At 42.5% G+C, this 11,024-nt stretch overlaps 1 protein-coding gene across 2 annotated transcripts in view; it reads right to left on the bottom strand.

The window, feature by feature from the left end:
* Positions 1-11,024, bottom strand: part of LOC127517123 (transmembrane protein 132D) — a 55,066-nt gene that overhangs the window by 26,135 nt on the left and 17,907 nt on the right. For both annotated transcript variants that reach the window (XM_051902346.1, XM_051902345.1), the window contains one exon: positions 5,322-5,460. In XM_051902346.1, coding sequence (XP_051758306.1) covers positions 5,322-5,460 — 139 coding nt within the window. The remainder of the gene's footprint in view (positions 1-5,321; positions 5,461-11,024) is intronic.

The raw sequence follows: 11,024 nt of genomic DNA, 5'->3' as shown, positions 1-11,024 counted from the left end.
GGCAGACCATAGAAGCCATAGAGTGATGATTCAGCACAGAGCTCTTAGATGCAAGTGTTTTTCCTATATATATATATATAATAAAACGCAGCCAAACATGTGGCATCTCTAAGTACTAATAATAAGTTATTAGTTAATGATGAACTAATCACTTATAAAACATGACTATACATTCATAAATGATTAATGAGTGATATGCTAACATTTAATGGATTTTTGTTAATTCAGTTTGTAGTGATGGGTCGGCAGAGCGGGGATCCATTTGCAAGCTTTATTAAGAACAGTATTTACACAGGTAGACAGGGGCAGAGGCAGGAACATAAACAAGGACAGGCAATGGTCGAGGCAGGCGGCAGACAAACAGAATCAGGGTACAGGCAAGGATCAGGGCAGGCAGCAAACAATCACAGTCCAGGAAACAGGCAAAGATCAGGGCAGGCAGCAGAGAATCACAAAGAATAAACAATCCAACCGGAAACCAGGAAACAGTCCACAAGAAAACGCTCAGTAATGATCACAACAGCAAATCAAGACTTCGCAATGAGGTGGTGTGTGTGTAAGTCCTTTATAGTCCAGGTAGTGTGCTAAGCTGTATGTGGCAACTGGTGATTGGTGTGGAGTGTGCATGTGATTGGCAAGGAGGATTATGGGAAATGGAGTCCAGGAACTGAGAGGAACAGACAGTGATCGTGACATAACGCCCCCCTTCCGGAAGGCGCGTCCTCGCGGCGTAAATGGCACAGATAGGGAGGGGGGGTGGGTACATTGGAGACCTGTTGGCAGACGGGAACGGGGTCTCCAATGCAGGTCCAGGAACTCGGGCAGCCACGGCGGGTCAGGTGCCACGGGCAGCCACGGCGGGTCAGGTGCCACGGGCCGCCACGGCGGGTCAGGTGCCACGGGCAGCCACGGCGGGTCAGGTGCCACGGGCAGCCACGGCGGGTCAGGTGGCTTGGGCGACCACGGCAGGTCAGGTGGCTTAGGCGGCCACGGTAGGTCAGGTGGCTTGGGCGACCACGGCAGGTCAGGGTCCGTAGCTGGCCACAGCAGTTCACAGGCGGTTGAAGGCCGTGGGCGTGTAAGGTCCCCACCCGCAAGCTCAAGTAATTCGGAGGCCGCTGATGATCGCGGCCGTGCAGGGTCCCCACCCACAAGCTCCCCACCCTCAGGTATATGGCCCCCCCCCAAAAAGTTCTTGGGGAATTCAACGGAGGCCGTGGCGGTTTCGTGGGTAAGGAGCTCAAGCGACGCCGGTAGGGCAGAAAGCTTGGGTGGCGCCGGCAGGGCAGACCAAGGGGGCTCCGTGACCATATCAAGGAGAGCGGGCTGCTCGGTGACGGCCTTCGCGGGTGAATCAGGGAGAGCAGGCTGCTCTGGGACGGCAGCGGGCTGACAGACTGGTCCAGGGTCGAAAGAGCTTGAGTGCGACCTCCAGGCACGCAGGACCGCCAACACGTAGAAGGTGAAGACAGCCCTCTTAGCCATGACAGGACTGACAGGAAGAGCATGCAGGGTTGGAGCGGACTCCCGGGCTGGAGCGGGCTCTGGAGCGGACTCACTGGCTAGGACGACCCCTATGTTCACAGACACTGGCGGGGCGGCCATCTTGCCCGTGGGCACTGGCAAAGCGGCCATCTTGTCCATAGCATCCCGAGAGTTTGAGTGCGTCGCAACCGGCGAGCTTGAGGGCGTCGCAACCGGCGAGCTTGAGGGCGTCGCAACCGGCGAGCTTGAGGGCGTAGCAACCGGCGAGCTTGAGGGCGTAGCGGCCAGCGGGCTTGAGTGCGAAGCGGCCGGCGGAGGCTTAGGAATGCCAGCCGCTCGTGCTGAAGTCAGCGGTGGATCAGCCACACTGGAACGCAACCCACACCGCTCCCAAACAGATCCAGAGACGTGATGTAGATCTAGAAGATCAGTGGAGATGGGACGTGACTCGGGAAGTTTAACTTGGTCTTGACTTGGCATTGTAGTAGTGGTGGCCGCCATTTTGTGAGTGTCATCTGGCGCTGCCATTACACGACCAGACGAGGTGTCGCATTCCTCCGCGACACCCACAGTAAAGGGAGAGCCCACATTCAATAAAGCATAATCCAGAAACTGACTTAGAGATGAACGGGGTCCCTCACGAATGAGTTGTTTTTTAAGTGGCAGGTTAACACCCTCACAGAAAAAGTCTATGAGCACGCAGTCCGGCAGATCTGACCAATAAGCAATGTTCAAATATTCCGTGATATAATCCTCTATCGATCGTGTGCCCTGCGTGAGTCCTAATAACAATTGTGCAATGTTCCTACCGGGCCATTGTTCTTCAGGAAAGCCGCTGGATCCATGTGTGGGCGAAGTCTTCTGTAGTGATGGGTCGGCAGAGCGGGGATCCATTTGCAAGCTTTATTAAGAACAGTATTTACACAGGTAGACAGGGGCAGAGGCAGGAACATAAACAAGGACAGGCAATGGTCGAGGCAGGCGGCAGACAAACAGAATCAGGGTACAGGCAAGGATCAGGGCAGGCAGCAAACAATCACAGTCCAGGAAACAGGCAAAGATCAGGGCAGGCAGCAGAGAATCACAAAGAATAAACAATCCAACCAGAAACCAGGAAACAGTCCACAAGAAAACGCTCAGTAATGATCACAACAGCAAATCAAGACTTCGCAATGAGGTGGTGTGTGTGTAAGTCCTTTATAGTCCAGGTAGTGTGCTAAGCTGTATGTGGCAACTGGTGATTGGTGTGGAGTGTGCATGTGATTGGCAAGGAGGATTATGGGAAATGGAGTCCAGGAACTGACAGGAACAGACAGTGATCGTGACACAGTTATAAGTAATTTATAAGTTATTAGTTAATAATGAACTAATAATTTACAAAACATGACTATACGGTCATGATTAATAATGACTAATAAGTGGTATGCAAATGATTTACAATTGTGTTGTAAGACTGTTAATGAGTTATTAATTGTTATATTATTAATCACTTATAAATCATTTAAATATTTGTTAAATTATTGTATATTATTTCAACAAATGATGAACATGATGAACCATTAGTAAATGATCAGTATATAATTTATTGATGTATTGTGAAGTTGTAAGCTGTGTTTAAAAGCACAAACATGCAAGTGTGCTAAAGCTGTATTTTTAAGAAATGTAATTTATTTGTTTAAGTAAATAAGCATTTATAAATGACTTACAGTCAGGAGATTCCAGTGGGTTATGTTAAGTCCTTTTACTCATCAACAGACTTGGGTTTTGTGTGGAGTGTGTGGGATCTAGTGATAATGTGAACTGGTTTTACCTTCCAAATTACTGACCGGCGAGGATGTAGACAGCTGTCTTCTCTGACAAACATGGAGCCTTTAACGGCTGTGTACCTGCACGTGAGCTTCATTGGAAGGTAAAACCAGTTCACATCATCACTAGATCCCACACACTCCACACAGAACCCAAGTCTGTATTGATGAGTGAAAATACTTAACATAACCCACTGGAAGCCCTTGACTGTTAGTCGTTTATAAATGTTTATATGGTTTGTTCATTGTTTGTTTAAACAAAGGGGTGGTTCATTGCGATTTCACTTTTTTAACTTTAGTTAGTGTGTAATGTTGCTGCTTGAGCATAAACAGTATCTGCAAAGTTACAGCTGTGAAAGTTCAATGCAAACGGAGATATTGTCTTTTAAAGTTATGGCAGTTTAATGCCTACAATTATGACTGGTTTGGACTACAACAAGCTTCTTCCTGGGTTGGTGACATCATAAACCCTGAAATTCACATAAACACTGCCCCCGGGAACATGCAACAAAGTGGGAGAGGCCATGTTGTGCGGCATTATGGAAGCGGAAGAGTTGTCTACACCAGATGCGCGTGGTGCGATGCGATGCGTCAAAAGATAATAGAACCCATTATAATCAGTGATATTGTCTACATGAGCTCAATGCTGGATTTGCACAAAGGCTATTACTGAAAGATGAAGCAGATCCCACTTTAAAAGCAGAAGCTGCTGTTTATGGGCCCCGACCTGTAAGTATGTTTTATTGTTTGTACATGTCTTTTAAATGTATAGTTATGTTGCTATTTTTTGGTTGCATCAAGGATATAAACAAAGACCAATGCGGTTTGGCTTCGCTAGCCAGTTAGCTAAATTCTATTGCATACTTCTCCAACAAACGCCAACAAACACCAAACAACTTCTATGTTCATAGACAAACAGTTGTTCATGCTATAAATTAAATGATACCTTTACAAAAATGCTACTACTCAGTCATGTATTCGGCTGCAGTAAAGCTTTAATCAGGATAAAACCGTATATTGAAAGCTAACAAACAGCAGTAACATTTACAAGTGACAGCATATCTAACACTTTGACACAAGTACAAACGTCCTTTAAAAACCGTGCTTGCAGAGGTTCTGCTTGACCCTCTTCATCATTACTGCTATCTGGGTCTGATTCTGGCTCAATTTGACACAGCAATATAGACGCCATTATTTACATTTCCACTGAAGCACATGTAACAACGAATGGTAAGGGGCGTGGCGTTTCTGGACGCTTCAGCGAATCACAATACACAGGGCCAGCTAACCAATCTGAGCACATTGCGTATTTCGGAGGGAGTGGTATCATAGAATCAGGAAGTCAAACCGCCCATTCAAATGACAATGGAAACAGTGGTGTAGAATAAAGGTAAAATATATGAAAAATATGGAGTTTTTTTTAAAACTAAGCATTAAGACGTTAAACTGCACTCCATAAACACAATCAAGCCTAGAAAAAAACAGTGAACCAAAGTGTTACCGACTTTGCTCTTAAGGCATTAAATGCCACATCATCCAATGCTCAAATCAAAGGCTGAAATCCTAGAATCGTTCCTGCCATCAACTATAAATAGTGAGGAGACTTCAGGTCAGGCTTTCACTAATAGGATTCTGACACACACCACTGTACAACCCTGACCTTTGTGCTCCCATTTAATGCATGCATAGTAAATCATACATGTAGAGCTCAGTGGCAAACATACATGTGTATGTGTGTAGTGAGGTCTGTTAGCCATTCTCAGGTGTTTCTGTGGTTAATTCAATTGAAATTGAAAGCATAAAAGCAGAGAAAGCTCTTTTATTAAACAGATAAGGACTAATGAACCGATTATGGGAATAATAACAGAAATCCACTTTGACCAATCTGCTTTAGCATGTAGACTTAATGTTTCCATGGACAATATTTCCAGCCTGGCAATGTCTAATCAGAGGCACCGGTGAGAGTTGGTTAAACATCTAATCATCTGATTAAAAGTAATTAATTACATTTTCCTTAACAGACACACTCACCTTTTCACGTTTGCAGATGTCTTTCTCTGACAGATTACTCCAACACTTCCATCTGGACCTGTGTCTAGGGTAATGTCCCATAGTAGCGTGTTGGTTGGTGTGGCCTGTACGGAAGGACACACCCTTTTTTACCATGGCTCTGTTAAGTGTAAAAAAGAAAAATGGTTAGATTTGCCCTAGTATCACTTTAAGCAAATGCATTAATTATGAATAGACTGCAGAGTCTTTATTAGTAAGCAAAATAGTGGTTAAACTAGTAACACAACAGGTCATTCGGGTCATCTCATAGACTGTTATGACAAATAAAGTTGAATAAAAAAAAAAAAATTTCAAACAATATACTGGTATACTGTGATAACGTGGTGTCCCCCAAGGCTTGATTCTGGGTCCTTTATTGTTTAACTTATATAGGTTTCCACTGGTGTAATTAATCAATGTCCTTTTTTGCATTTAGACTGTACGCCCACAAATCAATTTACAAATGATTTGCCTATCCTCTTGCCTATCATGTTCGTCAAACCATTCCTGAACAATGTGTACAGTGTGGCAGGGTGCATTATCCTGCTGAAGGAGGCCACTTCCACCAGGGAACACCATTGTCATGAAGGGGTGTATCTGGTCTGCAACAATGTTTAGGTACTTGGCACGCGTCAATTACGTCCACTGAAAGGCTGGACCCAGGGTTTCCCAGCAGAACATTACCCAGAGCATCACACTCCCTCCACTGGCTTGTTGTCGTTCCACAGTGTATCCTGATGCCATCACTTCCCCAGGTAAATGGCACATATGTACACAGCCGCCCATGTGATGTAAAAGAAAATGGGACTTACTAGACCAGGCGACCTTCTTCTACTGGAAGCAACCCACAAGCCTTGACATTTCAGAGATACTCAGACCCAGTCACCTTACCATAACAATTTGACCCTTGTTAAAGTGTTTAGATATTTATTCCTGCCCATTTCTCCTGCATCCAACACGTTAATTTACGAAAACTGATTCATATAATCTAGCCAGACCTTAACATGTGGCCTTGTTTGGGGATGATCAACGATATTCACTCCACCTGTGACTGGTCATAATGTTTTGGCTATAGAAACACCTGTCAGACAGTTTGCATGGTAAAATCATCTTGGAAAAGGTAAGTCTTTACATTTATCCCCTTTAAAGCACCACAGATTTTAAAAGCAGTTTTGCTTATCCTTATGTATGTTTTAAAATATGTTATCACTGTTATGTAGATAACTCTATTATACTTTTCTTTTTTCATTTATTACTGGTTCTATGCACATTGGAAGCAATGCTCATGTTTCTATACATAGCAGGTTTTCATGTGTGGGTGCACATGTATGGCAGGGGAAGATAAGGCCAAGGATGCTCTTTTCAAGGAGTGTAAAGCTGAGGCTGACAATGTGGTTTCCAATACAGGGGTGAAGAAAAGTATGTTAGTCTCCGTTCTCTTACAGAGGACAGGAAATCAATGACATCCACATCAGACCCAGTTAGCCAAGCCTAAACGGTCACGACAAACCCGACCTACACACAGTCACACACACGCACACAAAACCCTAACAACCTTCATTTCAAACATTCATTGTTTAGAAGCTCTGTCAAAGAAACAAAGACCTGTAATGAGACACATATATTGCTTGATGCAGATGCTCCACTGGTCAGCTGAAGCTGCTCTCAGGAGTTCCTGTAAGTCAAATGACTACAACTAGAGTTCCTGTTCCTCCTAAACTTTTACAAACTATCACACTGACCCTATATTACACTATTATCAGAATAATATATCAATATAACTGAACATTCAACCGCGACATTATGTACCCACAGGAGAGAGGAAGTTCAGCAGCTCAATAGTGTCAAAATCCTGTTTAGCCCAAGGGACCATTAGAGCTCTTGGAACAGAATCTAAAAGCTTCCCGAGAACCAATACAGCCAAACAAAGTGGCATAGAGGATATCAATATGAGCATAATGATAAAGGATTGTTAAAAAAATATGCACCTTCCAGATTCCAGGACGCTCTAAATCAGTGGTCTCAAACTCAACTGAGCTCTGCACAGTTTTGCTCCAACCCTAATCAAACACACCTGATCCAGCTAAACAATGTCTTCACGATTACTAGAAACTTCCAAGCAGGTGTGAATTAGAGCTGGTTGGAGCTAAACTATGCAGGGCTGTGGCCCTCCAGGAACTGAGTTTGAGACCACTGCTCGAAATCTTTTGTAATCTCAAAGCCATATTTGTGTTTTCATCTGTTGCTGAAGGGTCTTTTTCTCTCCATGAGTGTCTGTCATAAATATTAGGGTTATAAAATGCCATAGGACACGATATTAGTCTCACATGGGCTGTATTGTAAGACCCTAGCTGCCTGTCTGCTTGGTAATCGGGCCAGATTTGTTAAAGGGCAGTTGAACATACACACATAATCATGTTTGCAAACATATAAGCACAGGGGAGATTGCATTATGCTGATTTTTTTAATGAAAACATCAAGATTTGTGTGTTTCGTGCATGTAATATAGGGTTAAGGTTATGTTTCAGAAGATGTGATTATTTTGTGTTTAAAATGTGTGTGTGTGTGTGGGGCCATCTGTGCTCTGTTCTTGTAAGATGTAATCACTGTCTTGAATGAAGGGCTCATGGGAGCACTAATCTTGGCATTGACAGAGATGATTCTGGGACTGTTCAGACGTAAGATCACAATCGGCCCTCCTTTTCTTGAAAATGTTAAATCTTTTTGTCTTTTGTCATCTTTCTGCTGCAAGTTTCTGAATGTGCATTTTCACTTCCAGTACCAGAAGCATCAAGCAAATTTTGAATGCAGTGTATTTCATAATGTTATTTTCAATTAGAATGGTGTAGTTATAAACTACCCTCTCGAATTCCTATTTAGAAACACTATGCTTGCATTATATTTGTGTTTGTGCATTACAATGTCTTTGTAAACACATTTTCATGATATTAATTATATGTAAGATGCAGATTGTGTAACCCCACCCCTAAAAGTGAAACTTTGCCTATGTTATCATCAAATCTTTATTTTTTTATTTTTTTATTTTTTTTGAAAGGCTGCTGCAAAAAAATTTGATGAAAGATGGCCCTTCCCAGTACGTTAAGTCCACACTTACCCTTCTCTGACATTGACAATCCTGGGAAATGTCTGTCCAAGACATTTAACACTGCTAACCAAATCAATCTATTTGACCTATGGAGACCAAACAACTTGTGAAACATCCATCCCAAATCATCTTCTGCCTGTCACTGTTGACAACCTCACAGTATTATGGTAGAGATACTGAGCGAGCTCGACATCTGATATCACGAATTTGTGAGCCCTTTTTCAATTATCCGTCAAACATCGCTGACATTTCACATAATGAATGTAGGCTTTGAAATGTCATGCACATACTCAAACAGGTACAGAAAATGCCAAAGCACCATATTGAGAATATTAAATGACCGAGTAGTTGGGAAAACACCCAGGGCCAAAAATTAACACTCACCAACTGCCAAATGTGAGGAACAATGGGATAAACAAAATGGGATTGGCTTATTATCAGATAATGGTGCCATTCGTGGTCCATTTGTATTTGCATTTCTGAGAAAATGCTGATTTTGCTTACCTCTTGCCTGTTTGGAAATAATGCTTTGATCTTTCTGCATCATAATTGAGAGAGTGGCTTTCTATAACAGTGTTAAAATATGCTTTAGGGTTAGAATACTGACTCTTGACTAGTCAATGTGGGAATGATAGTGTGAATCAAAGATTCAAAAGGTCTACTAAAAAAACATTAGGTTTCATGACTCTAAGAAATATTTATGCCTGAAAATTTTCTCAATTGATTGTGCGCATGCTGAGAAGTTATCAATTCACAGGAATCCAGGTTTGAACCCAAACTGGATCCTTTTCTGCATTTTCTAACAAACTCTTCCTGAATACTTCAAAAGCCCTACCATAGCATTTAGTGAGACAATCAGATGAGAAACCCAAATGAAGATTCTCAAAGCATTATGAAAAGACAAGTCTAAATTATGAAAATTCACTCATTTAATCAAAACAATCACTGGGCAACAGTTTATCTTTCCTGCCTCACAACCACCTAATTTATGACCACTGTGACACGTCACTTTCTGTTATAAAATATGAGCATGACTACAGGTGAAATTTATCATGGTAATTCCTAACGGGCCTCCTGACAGATTTATGTGTGATGAAATTCAGATGAGCAGGAGCTATTTTTTACAAGGCTTGATTGGGTGAAGCGTTGATTGATCCCTGTGTGATTTAGTGGTTAAAATGAACTACTGAATGTACTGACAAGCATTTATGCTAACTAAATTATACTTTAATGCCATTTATTTTGAAACTTGCATGTTATATTTGTATTTGTAATTACACATTCTGTAATGATGAAGTTGCAAGTTATACATTTAAAATTCACTGATGAGCCAAACATTATATGATCAGTTACAGGTGAAGCGAATATCATTGATAATCTCCTAACAAGGCCACATATTAATGTTTGGGTAGATTAGATGGTAAACAAACAATCAGTTCTCACAATCAACGTGTTGGATGCAGGAGAAATGGGCAGGAATAAAGATCAGAGTGACTTTGACAAGGGCCAAATTGTTATGGCAAGGCGACTGGGTCAGAGTATTTCTGTAACGGCAAGGCTTGTGGGTTGCTCCCAATCAGCAGTGGTGAGAATTTACCAACAGTGGTCAGAGGATGGAAAAAACACAAACCTGCAACAGAGTGTTGGGCAACCAAAATTCATCAATACATCTGTCTGGCCCGAGCCAACAGAAGGTCTACTGTGGCACAAGTCACACAAAATTTTAATGATGGCTAACAGAGGAATGTGTGACAACACAGTGAATCACACTCTGTTGAGTACGGGGCTGTGTAGCTACAGAGTGCCTATATGACCCCTGTCCACCATCGAAAACGTCTAGATTGGGTATGTGAGTATCGGAACTGGACCTTGGAGCAGTGGAAGAAGGTTTTCTTTTACACCATTTTACCTGGGGAAGTGATGACGCCAGGATAAATTGTGGGAAAACAAGCCGGTGGAGGGAGTGTGATGTTCTAGGGAATGTTCTGCTTGGAAACCCTGGATCCGGCCATTCAGAAATTTGACACATGCCACCTACCTAAACATTGTTGCAGACCAGCTACACCCCTTCATTATAATGGTGTTCCCTGGAGGAAGTGGCCTCTTTCAGCAGGATAATGCACACAGTACACATTGTTCAGGAATGGTTTGAGGAACATGATGAAGGTGTTCAAGGTGTTCAAGTTCAAGGTGTTGCCCTTTCTTCCAAATTCCCCAGATCTCAATCCAGTTGAGCATCTGTGGGATGTGCTGGACCCACAAGTTAAATCCACTGTGGCTTCACCTCACAACCTTCAGGACTTGAAGGAGCTGCTGCTAAAGTATGCTGCATAATGTTTATGTTTTATGTGTCCATTCAATAAGAATGCTCTATAATGCTCTAACAATGCTCTACTGCTATTGGACCAGTCAGCTACCGTAATTTATAAGTGGTTATGTCTTTAACAACAACATTAAAACAAATCCATTAAAGGATTAGTTCACTTTTAAATAAACTTTTGCTGATAATTTACTCACCCCCATGTCATCCAAGATGTCCATGTCTTTCTTTCTTCAGTCGAAAAAAAATTAAGGTTTTT

The sequence above is a fragment of the Ctenopharyngodon idella genome, chromosome 8 (assembly GCF_019924925.1).
Source record: "Ctenopharyngodon idella isolate HZGC_01 chromosome 8, HZGC01, whole genome shotgun sequence".
Lineage (NCBI taxonomy): Eukaryota > Metazoa > Chordata > Actinopteri > Cypriniformes > Xenocyprididae > Ctenopharyngodon > Ctenopharyngodon idella.
Note: the sequence above shows the minus strand (reverse complement) of the source record. Positions and strands in the feature narration are given on the sequence as shown.